Below are 13,588 nucleotides of genomic sequence, written 5' to 3'. Positions count from 1 at the left end.
CTTTTACAGAATTAAAAACTGCTTAGTTTTTTTTTTTTTTTTTTTTTGTAAAAGAATTAATTTTTTTTAGGAAATTACTTAAGTTAGAGTTTTATAATCATTAAGACATTTAAAATATCTTTTCTCACTTCTGGCATTTTTTACATACACTCAAAGTGGATATAAAATCTGAATCTTATTTTATTCAGTGTTGATAAAGTACTTTCAGTTTGAAGCACTTGACTGAAATTCTGGAAACAGTTGAATATTTAATGAAGAAACACATGGTTCAATTATTGAGCTTCTATTTGGTTTCATCCCAGATGTTTATCACACCATTTTTTTTTTGACACGTTATCGACGAAAAAGGATTTGAAACAACTAGATGTGAAATTTTTCATATCTCTTATTGAAACTGAATAATAATTGATTAGGTATAATGCTAAAATTTCATTACATATCGTGTATAGATTTGATATTCTTTCCTTTCAAACACGAAAGTTATAATAGAAACAAAAGTAACCAATGAATTCTGTCTTGCTTCAATTCAATTCACTCAGGTTTTCATCAGCTGTCTTATTAAGACATTTTCTACATTGGGAGGTACCGGTACTGGATATCAATGCTAAAGAGATCACTTTTGGTTCGATTCGAGCCCATTTGAGTTTGTGGTAAACTCATCGTGTAGGTGGGTTTTCTGGAGGTTTTCCCGTTTTCTCCCCCATTATCATTACACCAATTCTTTTATTACACTGGTCTACATCAATTTTGCAGACTGGAGGCTATCAGCTGTTCTTCAATAATTCGAGTGTGCTAAATCCAAAAATGAAATCTGTTTTTCTCTATCACGTCAGATATTTTCACAAAATGAAATTTTATCTGATATTTCATGTATGCTTTAGAACAATTAATCGTAACGTAGTTCTACAAGATGTCACAAGATAGCAGCACATACACTGTTACGTTTAATTTTATTTTTACGAGTTATTACGTAAGAATTAATTAATATATTAAATAAAGTATAGGTAATTCAAAATCATGTTCAATTAAAATTGAAGAGGATATTACGTATGTAAAAAGGTTGAAATAAGGGAGCACTCGCAGCTGAATTTTTATGCAGGATGACGAATTAAGGTGTACTCTTTGTTTATGGAAAACACGGCGAGATAATAGCTTGCGAAAGGTGTGCTAGAATTTTGTGGAAGTTTTGTGAACATTTACTGATCTGGTTATTTCTAGTATTGATGCGCTGTATTGGTGTAGTGATATCTACAGGATTACAACTACTATAGTGTAGACTACACACATTCTGATCAAGTTGGCAGCTGTACCGAGTTTAAATAACATGACATCTATTCCTAGAAAGTGTAAAAACGATCCGAATATATTTTGCTATATTTGTGGTTCTTTCACAACCCCGAAACAACGAACAAATATTTCGGAATTTATACGAAAAGTGTATCATGCATATTTCGGAATTAACTTGGGCGACCAAGATAAACCATGGGCACCACATAAAGTATGTAGGACCTGTGTAGAAAATCTCAAACAATGAAGCAAGGGTCGAAGAACAAGCCTTAGTTTTGGAATCCCAATGGTATGGCGAAAGGAGCAAAATCATGTAAATAACTGCTATTTCTGTATGGTAAATGTATCTGGTATGAACACGAAATCTAAACATACTATTCAGTATCCTGATCTTCACTCTGCTAGAAGATCTGTTCCTTACATAATGAAATTCCTATCCCTACATGCAGTACGTTTGCAAGTTCCAGTGATGATGACGATTGTTCTGTCAAAACAAATACAGAACCCTAGTGACGAGGATTTTGTGGTGTCTGATGATTGCAATTCATGCAAACCCTTCACTCAATCAGAATTAAATGATTTAATTCGCGACCTTACTCTACCAAAAGCATCAGCAGAATTGCTGGGCTCAAGACTGAAAGAAAGGAATATGTTGCACCAGGAACAACTATCGTATATCGGGACAGAGAGAGTATCAATTACAATATTTTCAAAAAGATGAAGAACTTGTGTATTGTACGGATGTAAAAAGACTAATTGAAGCTATGGGATGTGATTATGACGCGAAAGAATGGAGGTCCTTCATTGACTCTTCGAAGAGGAGTTTAAAGTGTGTATTGCTGCATAATGGCAATAAGTTTGCATCCATTCCTGTTGGTCACTCCACACATTTGAAGGAAAGCTACCAAACATTGAAAATGCTCTTTGAGAAGATAAATTATGCGAATGATAGATGGCTTGTGTGTGGCGACCTGAAGGTAATTTCAATGTTACTGGGCAAACAAGCAGGTTTTACGAAATATCCTTGCTTGATTTGTTTATGGGACAGCTGTACAAGGAATGAACACTGGGTATGAAAATTGTGGCCTGCCAGAGTAGATTTTGAAGTGGGAGTGGAAAACATCCAGAACGAACCGATTGTTAACTTTAAGAAAGTGTTAATCCATCCACTACACATAAAACTGGGACTAATGAAACAGTATGTAAAAGTTTTGAATCAGGATGATGCTTGCTTCAAATACATTTGCTCGAAATTTCCTGCATTGACACAGGAGAAAGTGAAAGCTGGTATTTTTGACGGCCCCCAGATAAGGTTGCTAATGAAAGATAAAGAGTTCTTACAAACGATGAACCCCACAGAAAGAGATGCATGGGATGCTTTGTGTGCCGTTGTTACAAACTTTCTTGGAAATTTTAAAGCGGACGACTACGAGGAACTTGTTGACAATTTGTTGGCCACATTTCAGAAGTTAGGAGTAAATATGAGTGTGAAGCTTTGCTTCATACACAGCCATCTAGACTATTTTTCTTCCAATCTTGGTGCCCTTAGTGAAAAACAGGGTGAACGATTTCACCAGTATATCAAAACCATGGAGAATCGGTACCAGAGAAGGTGGAACGAATACATGATGGCGGACTATCGCTGGTGTTTGCAGCGTGACGTTCCGGAGGCCATACTCCAGAAAATCAAAGAAACGAAGATTTGTGCCTAAATAGGTAAGCACGTTGTGTTATTTTGTTGTGTGCATTTATCAGCTTGAGGTCGTAAATGAAATTAAAAAATGTATTGGATTTGTTTAACTTTCTATCAAGTCTAAATTCATTATGACAAATAGGTTCGTAAAACTACTCCATACGTAATATTCTGGAACCATAAACATCATATTGCGCATCAAATATATATATTCTATATATATATATAGTATAATATGTGCGGGTGGGTGCCAGTAATTTTATCGTAAATTGTTCCGTATTTATATTAATATTAAGGCAATAGTACAATATTTAATGTAAGTTTCTTACTAAGATATATGGAACAAATAAGAAACTTCTATCAGTATAAGTATGATCCGGTTGTGTAAAATTCTGACGTGATAGGCAAAAACTAACTACACCACTGGAATCAGCGACCTCGATTAAAAAAAAAAAACAAGTCAAATATCTCAGTCAGCAGAAAAAAAGTTTTCATATGTAGACCAGTGTTATCATTCACACAGCCTCTCCTGGTGTGCTACGGTGCCCTAGCTCTCCCAGAATTTCTGTAGCTCAATACTCACACAAAAGAGAGAGAAAGAAAAGAAAGGAAGAAAGAAAGAAAGAAAGAAAAGAGAAATTCAAATATTTTACCGCATTTCTTGAATGATAGTATAACCCGATATTTTCAGAGATCGGAGAGGAGGGGATATAAAGAGAATAAAAATATGTAGACTTTACCAGGGATAAAAACATATAAATTCCGAAATTGTACCCCTGAAGATTTTTTAACTAGCAAATTAAACGATAATTTCTCTCCATTTCCCTTTTTTTATTGTTTGTTTGTTCCTTTTTAAAAATTTCTTATATCACAAATGGTCGGTGTTCAGAATGCCGTGACGAGAACTTAGATCTGGAGTCAAAGTCTTGAGACTCTCGAACCTCCTTGGCTGCGCTACCATACTCTCTATCACGAACCGGGTTCGATTCTCAGTAGGGGTACTCGATCGAAAAAGTGTACAAAGTTTTTTTCAGGCTAGCCATCCTGAATGAGGTTTTCCTGGGCTTTTTTCATTCACACCAGGCAAATGTCGACGTGGTACCTAACTTATAGGTCCCTTGTCACTTCCTTCCTTCCCTTTCCCCTGATAGTGTGCTCGCCGAGGGACGTTATCCCTCATACGTGACGGGCTAAATGGCCATAGATACTGAAAGCCCAGAAATCTAAATCCTAAATTATTGAATTAAATCTCACCCCGCAGGACTATAACGAGGACTATAAACTATATTCGATTCCCAGTGGAAGAAGAATAAATAGTTGAACATATGACGGTGGTTCAGATTCAGACCCGTAGCCAGGAAGGGGTTAAAGCGGGCTGGCCTGCCTATATTCATTTTCATCCTTTAAGTAAATAAGTCAAAATTTTCCATCATTCCTTAAAATAATCCTACGCTCCGAAAATCGACTTTTAAAAAAAATAATAAGTTTTTAACCATACTCGAAGTTTCACTGTATGTTCATAAAAACAAACCACAAGAGGAAATATTAATTACGTGTCTAATTAATTATAATACAAATGAAATTATTTGATTATAGTACAAATGAATTTGATTAGCCCATTTGCAACTTGCGGTACGAAGTATTTTTGCTTCCATTAGTAGTGTTATTGGAAGTGAAGAGGGCGAGGTATAGCCTGTGAGAATTCTTTTCTGTGTAGTCTAATTTGTCTGAATTGTTTTTAGATGCCTTGAAAACGTAAGTGTGTTATAAATTCAAAACTATAATCTCTCTACTCATTTATGAAGAAAGACAGATAGTGGTGTACATTTTGAAAAATGCTCAGCTCAGTTTTCCATTGCCAACAGTGAAAAATCTGATATAGAATGTAATCTAAAAGCGAAAAAAACATAAATTGGCGATCAGTGCAGCTCAGTGGCGGTGATTGGACGTTAAAAGTGAGGGGGCAATACATGGTCTAAATATTTGTATATCAATGTTAGTTTTCCTGGTTGTTTCTAACACTTTGTTTGACAAAATGTTGTGTAACTAGTAGAACAATATCTTTTTTCACTTAAAACACCGTATGTTGTATTTCATATTTTATTACGGTAAGTAAATTGACAAGAGCAACGCAAGTAGTATCTTAAGCAACAAAAGTGTAAGAAGAGATTTGATTACTTGCTCATGAATATCTTAAAATTCTGTCTGGAAAATTGTGTGATCAGATTATTGAGTAACAAATTAGCAAAACAAATAAATAGAAAGGATATTAATCATAGTAATGAATAATTAGGCTTGTTTTGTTAAAGTCATATTGAAAGTGGGGATTAATGAACAACTTATATTTTTAATTCCACACGTCATAAAATGTATGTTATTACTCTTAGAAAATGAAAGACAGTAAACACCACAAGCATATGCTACGACATTTAAAGAAGTACGCAATTGCAATATTAATTGCTTTGAATTGCAATTAAAACGCAATTCCTGTAGCTTTCTTAAACTCCACGAGAAGACAAATAACCCATATGTACTCACGCAACGGCAAATATTATAGGACACCATTTTTTCTATGAACCACGTTTCCAAATGAAACTATTTTTTTTCTATAGGTCTATATATTAGGGGTCACTTCAAAAAAGTAAAGGGCAACTGCCACCTCTTGCCCCCCCCCCTCAATCGCCGCCCTTTTTGCAGCTGCTTCCAGTGCAACGGTTTCTACATTTTTTCGAAGTGAGAATTTCGGACACAAGGAACACATGCTCGCGGTAGCAGAAGATACTAAAGGAGACGGACAGATTTTACACTCAAATATTGTTTATTTTTTTAATAGTGGGTAAAAATTAAATATGCGACTTATATTTAAATATGCACGCGAGATTACTGTAGCCTATACCATGCATAAAACACACTTTCTTTGTATTACAACCTTTCTCTCTCTCTCTCACTATAACACACATACAACAAACAAAGGATAAAGAATACAATGTATAGCTTACCAAGTTGTACCATCATTTTATAGTTATCCAATACATTAACATGGCGCTGCTTTTCATAGTCGGACATAGTTCTCCATTCATCCTTAGGGAAATATCTTCGAATTTCTGCCAAAGCTTTTTCCTTAGGATCCATCTTGGAACATTACTCGATTAAACTCTTAGATTTGAAACAAGGAGTCTAAAATTATAGAAACGTAATAAAATTAATGGGATAATGATTTTAATAGAGTGCATGCTCAAGTATGTATTGGATATAAATTTATGTGGGATAAATTTGAAACAAAAATAAAACGAAACTGTCTTGTTAAAGATTCTTATAAATCATGTACTTTTTTTATATTACAAAAGTCGAAAATAGTCATTACTGTGCGTAATTATTTAATACACGTATGAAATATTATTTAGTAAAATAGGTTTTATTGTTGATTTATTCACAATCGCCAAAGAAAATAAATTATTTAAAAAAATGGGCGGTGTTATGCAAGAACCAGTCAACCCACAAAATTAAAAAAAAAAAAAAAAATGAGTCAACCCTGCTAGGGGGTTCGAACATATGTAAGGATCATAATTTTATAAAATCCTGGTAACGCATTTGCGATCGGTCTGCCATCTATAAAGAGAAAAGTCAACCCACATACGATAATATCTTATGGAGTTGAGAAACCTATAACTGCGATTTCCTCATAAACTGACTCGTTGTGGGTTGAATGATTGTTTCATAACACCGCCCAATTATGTCGTCACAAGTGTGGGCAAGAATGGGGAAGAATGAAGACTATCTTTAAAAAAATAAAAAATAAAAATGCGGAAGTACAGCTGTTGATTCTCGTTTAATAATGGTTCATACTGTAGTATAAGGAATAACGTAATCCTTGGATTGCGCTTATGATTGCGTTAGGGTTGCCAACTTTTGAACATGAAAATACCGGACGCCCTCCTGGAGTACGTATACTCTTAAAATTGCGACATCATAGCTCGTCAAAAATGTGAACGACCCGAAAATAATTACTTCACATAAAATTGAGCGATTCGGAGTTCGAATTTAATAAGAACTAAAAACAGGGGTTTGATGCGGAATATAACATCATCTGTTTTAAGGAATCAATTAATACGATTGTATATAATGACTGATAGGTTTAATTTTCAAGTTTACACTTTATTTTCAAACAAAAAAGTATTTTTAGAAATCATCTTATGGCTAATAAAAAAAGGGCATAAAATGGCAAAAGAGTTTCATAAAATAAGCTATATTTAAGGTCATAAGTATTTCGTATATCTAGGCTATATGGATAAATACCTCTCCAAGTATGCTAGATTTAGTCAAAAATAAACCAAATTGGCATCACTGCCACCTTCAAACAATAACATCACTGCGACGGAACAACAAATTCGATCCGGAATGAAATTGCGCAATGGTCGTGATCAGCTGGTTATCAAATGTGGTTAATTTTAGAATCCATTTCAACTAAATCTACTTTCCACGGAATTAAAAAATACTCTGAATAGGACAAAAAACAGAACTAGTAAGAGGAAAATTGCTGGACATTTAACGTCCGGTTTTGAGATCGTATCGGACACCGCACAAGTAAGTCAAGAACCGAGCTGTCCGTTAAAATACCGGACGGTTGGCAACCCTAGATTGTATTGATGTCTCGAATTCCTGGAATACATCATTCATGGTCCGGATATTAGAAATTAAGTAGTAATCTACTAAAGCTTCATCTCATAAAAAAATTGTGTAGAACTGACTTTCTTTTCAGTCGCAGGAGAAAGAAATGTAATATGATCATTGGTAGCTCTGCCACAATCTTTTATCATGACAAACATTCACCCGTGAATTGTTTTGTCTCTGAACAATAATTTCTCAAGAATGGCCATGGGCGCCGATACTGTGGGGTAAAGAAACACGTGATTCTCCAAGTTTCCAGCCCCTCGTTCCAGGACCTAGTTATCTTTGCTTGGATATCTGACAACGAAACACATTACCTGATGGGTTCACTAAAGTTATACAGTAATGGACAATACTGGTAACGGTCTTACCTAGTCAAACTATCAATCAGCGTGAAGGTTACCGATGACCTGATTGGATCGTTTATCAAATTTGGTTGAGTTTGATCAAGTGGAAGACCGAAAACTAAATTCAATATTTTTTATTTATTTATTTATTTTATTATACACTAGCAGAATACCCGTTTTTCGTACGGTGAGAATACGTTTCATTTTGGACATAAAGTACTAATGGGGGCTAAATTTGGATTTAAACGAACGGAAGTGTCACTGTTCATCTCAGCGACCCCGAAAACTATGGATTTGACCCTAATATAGGCCATTTTCGATCATTTTTATGTATCCCCCCGATCAAGTTGCGGAGCTTAATTTGGATTTAAACGTCATCGGAAGTATCACTGTTCATCTCAGCGAGCTCGAAAACTCTGAATGCCACACAAATATTTTCAATCATGTTTAAATATTTCCCCTCCTCCCCCTTCCCTAAGTTGCATCGTCAAAGTGAAATGATAAAAACCATGCCAGACCTGAACTTCATCTATGTTGAAACTTTGATCGAGATCGGTAGAATGGTTCAAGAGTTACAAATGAAATCTGTGAGTTTTACGTCCCACGGTTATGGCGGTTAGGCTAAAGGAGACGGTGAAGATGAGAAATGAATGAAATGGTGTAATGAAGAAAGTGGGAGGAAACGGGAGAACCCCGAGAAAACCCACGCACACGGTGTTTGTCCACCACAATGTTCACTTGGCGGGGGCTGGGATCGAACCCGGGACCCCAAGCACCAGAGGTGAACGCTCTACCACTGAGCCACCGCGGCCCCATGGTTCAAGAGTTACAAAGCCACAAACATAGTCACTTTCATTTTTATATATCTATATAGATCAGTCGGAATTAACAGACCTTGAAGTCTAGGCCTCCATGAAGTTTACTTTCTTAATGTAAAATAGATATTCAATACGCATATACTGTATAAATCTTCTGTTTTTCGTTAATTATTGATTGTTTCAAAGTAAAAATCATTTCGAAATATGTCAGGGGCACGTCTTGAAGAAGCTAATGTCGGTAAAAGTTAAAATTAAAATTTTATCGCTACAGATGAAGAAAAGAAAACTTAAGGACAGTATGTACTAACTCTTGTATTCAAGAATTAGTACATTAGATAAATTGTCTTTCCGTAGCTGAAAACTATGAAATTTTAATATTTACGAATATGATTTTCTTCCAGAACAGACACTGAAAAACATGAAATTTTTAGAAATCAAACTTTGGGAGTTTATTTATATGTTTCGATCACTTATTTTAATTTGACAGAGTCAGTGTAAAGATATCTCAAATATTATATATATATATATATGCCTTTTAAGTCAGTGTCTGGAGAGACAAATTGCACTATGTGCCAAAGTCGCAAATAAAGAACCATAGATAAGATCTACCAATCTATCAAGTAGTTATATCGATTCTTTCCAGAAAACAGCTAAAGTCGATATTAATTGACAGTAATATCACTTATTAGTGTAGCAATCGATTCAACTGCTTGTTGTATTCATAAAGTAATGGTAATATGTCCAAGTTAATCTGCGGCGTTGCTACATTGTGAAATTTTGATTCTACATAGCGACTGAAGGAAGCCCCGGGGGGCATACCATCATATAACATTTTTGCTTTATTTTGGCCTGTAGAATGGTGCTCCGTGGTCCGTGGGCGCCATTTTTAGAACACCTGATATATATATATATATATATATATATATATATATATATATATATATATAGGGTGTAACAAAAAGGTACGGGAAAATTTCAGTGGTGGATTCCTTATTGGTAGACAAGCAAAAAAGTTCATATGATCATATGTCATGAAATGCATCGTTACGAGTTATGATCATCGAGCCGTCTGATGGTGTGAAATAGTCACATTCTAATCGCTCCTTAATGTTAGGGAATTTAAACATCAATAACTCACCCTCTAATTAAGGTAGGAAGATAATTTCAGTATCAATCAGTTTCTGAAGGAAGAAGTTATCCGCCGATATGTATTTCATATAGGGTCTATGCAGAGATACCACGGCGGACGGAGGAATGTAAACTACGTGATGCAAAAAATAAAAAAAAAACAAGTAATTTCCCTTCCCAGTCCGCCGCGGTACCCCCACATATATGAAATACATATCGGCAGATAGCTTCATCCTTCAGGAACGCATTGATATCAAAATTACCTTCCTACCTTAATTAGAGATTGAGTTATTGATGTTTGAATTGAGTCACATTAAGAGGCTACCAGAATGTGACTATTTCACAGCATCAGACGGCTCAATAGCTGTAACTCTGTAACGATGCATTTGCTGACATTTGGTCATATGAACTTTTTTGTTCGTATACCCATAAGGAATCTACCCCTGAAATTTTGCCGTACCTTTCTGTTACACCCTATATATATATATAGGATGTCCATAAAGTCTTTTGCCACCCCTAAAACTCGGAAACGGTGAAATATATGTCAAAACGAGAAAACACGTATTCCATCATTTCAAAAGTACCACATATTGAGGGGAAAAAGTTGCCCCAGGGTCCCTCGGAGGGTCCCAGACGCGGTCCAACTCAAAATTTTTAAATAGCAAGGGGGATCAAGTAGTATATCGTTTGAAAGCTATTTACAAAAGAAAAACGATGGAATAAGGTTCGATGTTCTATAGTAAGCCTGTACAAAATGGCGGCAGGCCAAAATGTTAATACAGTTTGCATTGAAAAATCTTTGGCCACCCGTAGAAATCTGAAATGGCTCAACAGATATCAAAAATGAAAAACACGCATTTCATCATTTTAAAAGTACCATGTATTGAGAGAAACAAAGTTGGTCCAAGTTTACTATAGAACATCGAAACTTATTCCATCATCTTTCTTTTCTAAATAGCTTTCAAACGATATACAACTTGACCCCTTTTGCCATTTGAAAATTTTGAGTTTTACCCCGTCTGGGCCCTCCGAGGGACCATGGGGCAATTTTGTTTCTCTCAATACGTGGTACTTTTGAAATCATGAATTACGTGTTTTTCATTTTTGATATATGTTGAGCCATTTCAGATTTCTAGGGGTGGCCAAAGACTTTTCAATGCAAACTGTATTAACATTTTGACCTGCCACCATTTTGTACAGGTTTACCATAGAACATCGAAACCTATTCCATTGTCTTTCTTTTGTAAATAGCTTTCAAACGATATACTACTTGACACCCCTTGCTATTTGAAACTTTTGAGTTGGAATCCTTCTGGGACCCTCCAAGGGACCCTGAGGTCTCTCTTCGTGGGTTTTCTCTAGGGATGGGCAAAACCGGTTTTATAAAAACCGAAAACCGGTTTCTATAAAAACCGAAACCCGAAAAACCGACATTTCGGTTTTCTCCAAAACCGGTTCGGTTTTTCACCGAAACTGGTTTCGGTGAAAACTTTTCGAAAACACATAAAACTATTTCTGTGGAAATGGATTCGGTTTCCGGAGAACAACGAAACACCATTCTGGTCAGAAATAGAACAAATTAAAAAAAACGGAATCGGTTTTGAAGAAAACCGAAACCGGATCAGGTGAAAAACCGAACCGGTTTTTGGAGAAAATCGATATCCGGTTTCGGAGAAAACCGAAACCGGTTTCGGTGAAAAACCGAAGACGGTTTTTTGAAAATGTTCAAAAACCGGTTTCGGTTTTTCTAAAAACCGAAAACCGAAAAACTGGTTTTTGTACCCACCACTAGTTTTCTCCCAATTTTTCTGTATTCTCTTACTCTTTTCATTCTACCAATTCTTTCATAACTATTCACTTGCAAATATGATAACTCTTTTAGCCTATGCGGCATAATCACGCGATGTTAAACTAAAATTATAAATTTTCTTTTCTGTTTTTTCTTTTTTCTTTCGTTCTTGTTTTCTATTTATTTTCGTTAGTTGGAGTGGAATGTAGCGTCAATTTCAGCTTCGACGTTATATGAGACGTGAACTTACAATTAGAATAATTAGGATGATCAGACGTCTCGCTTTTAACGAGATCTTCCTCTTTTTCGATAAGTCGTCCGACATTCCGAGATAAATGCAAACAGGAAGCAAAAGTCCCTTTTTTCTAAATAATAATAATAATAATAATAATAATAATAATAATAATAATAATAATAATAATAATAATAATAATAATAATAATAATGGCCCCTTTTTGACTCGTATTTACATAATAAAATCAGAAAGTAAATTATGTGGATTTCTACATGACATTCAAGTGACAATCATGTCCCAAATCTTGGTTTCTGTTAAAAGATAACGTAAAAATTAAAATTGAATAAGATTACATAAATAAAAAAAAGTCTGGTTATTTTGAAAATCTAGAGACTTCTACCTTAGACATGAGTAAGAGCATAGCAATGTCTAACAGCATGAGTAAGAGCATAACATGTAAGTGGTTGTCAAATTAGGGTTGTGTCAGTCTGCCGTGACCACTTTTTTCATTCTCCAAGTCTGGTTACCCTAAATTTAAGGCAACATCCGAACCACCGTTATAGGATCAAATTTCGAGATTCCCATCTGGAATCGAACCCAGGGCTCCGTGCATCAAAGGCATGCGCGCTAACCACTAGACCAGAAGGGGTTTCTTTAAGTTTTATATTCCACGGTTATGCCGGATAGGCTAAAGGAGATGGTGATGATGAGAAATGAAGGAGATAGTGGAATGAGGAAAGTGGAAGGAAACGGGGGAACTCCTAGAAAACCCACGCACACGGTGTTTGACTCCCACAAAGCTTACTTGGCGCGAGCTGGAATCGAACCAAGGACCACATGCACAAGAGGTGAACGCTCGACCACTGAGTTGACCAGAAAAGATAGGTATTTGATTCCTTATATATTAGAAGAGCGTAGGTTTACTTCTTCTTTTTCTTTTTTTATCTTCCTAAACCAAATATTTTATAATTGCTAATACTCGTAGTTTTCCATTCAAGTGGTAACATTCAGTCAAATTGAGTTCAGGCTATTTAAATTTTTCGTGCTAGTCCTCCAGCCTTTCCTGCAAATATCCTGTGTGCGTTTAACATTGATTTAGCAGTTAACTCATTTTTCGAAATAGAGGTTATGAACTAGTAAATTGTCCCACGGTCATGCCGTATAGACTAAAGGATATGGTGATGATGAGAATGAATGAAATGGTGAATGAAGGAAACAAGACGAAACAGAAGAACCTGAGAAAATACTCACATACACTTTTTGTTCACTACAAACTCACTTGACACAAGGTGGGATCAAACCAGGGACCCATCAGAGGTGAATGTTCTACCCTTGAGCTAGCGTGAATTCAACTAGTAAATCAAATTTTGACAGAATTTATTAAAAGATCTGAGGTTTTGAAAATAGGTGCTATATATACTCTCAGAAATTAAATAGTTAAGTTTAACGTCTCGTGTTTGTTGTTTGTATGCTCAAAGAGTGGCATGGCACATGCAAATGAGCGATAATAGAAGAAATTATGGAAAGAAAACACATAATGAAATCCCACATGGTTTGGATTCAAACCTGGAATAATTTACAAGAGGAGGAGGGCTCTACCATTGAACCAACATACTCCTATCT

General features: G+C 35.5%; 1 protein-coding gene across 2 annotated transcripts in view; it reads right to left on the bottom strand.

Moving 5' to 3' along the window:
• LOC145685783 (uncharacterized) overlaps nucleotides 1-6,153 on the bottom strand; it is a 54,101-nt gene extending 47,948 nt beyond the window's left edge. For both annotated transcript variants that reach the window (XM_081758310.1, XM_081758311.1), the window contains exon 1: nucleotides 5,980-6,153. In XM_081758310.1, the coding sequence (XP_081614436.1) occupies nucleotides 5,980-6,112 (133 nt within the window). In that variant the 5' untranslated portion in view covers nucleotides 6,113-6,153. The remainder of the gene's footprint in view (nucleotides 1-5,979) is intronic.
• Between the last annotated feature and the right edge of the window lie 7,435 nt (nucleotides 6,154-13,588).

Source organism: Thermobia domestica, chromosome 5, assembly GCF_964235325.1.
Source record: "Thermobia domestica chromosome 5, izTheDome1.hap1.1, whole genome shotgun sequence".
In the NCBI taxonomy this organism is placed as follows: Eukaryota; Metazoa; Arthropoda; class Insecta; order Zygentoma; family Lepismatidae; genus Thermobia; species Thermobia domestica.
The sequence above is the reverse complement of the archived record's forward strand: the minus strand, read 5'-3'. Positions and strand labels throughout refer to the sequence as shown.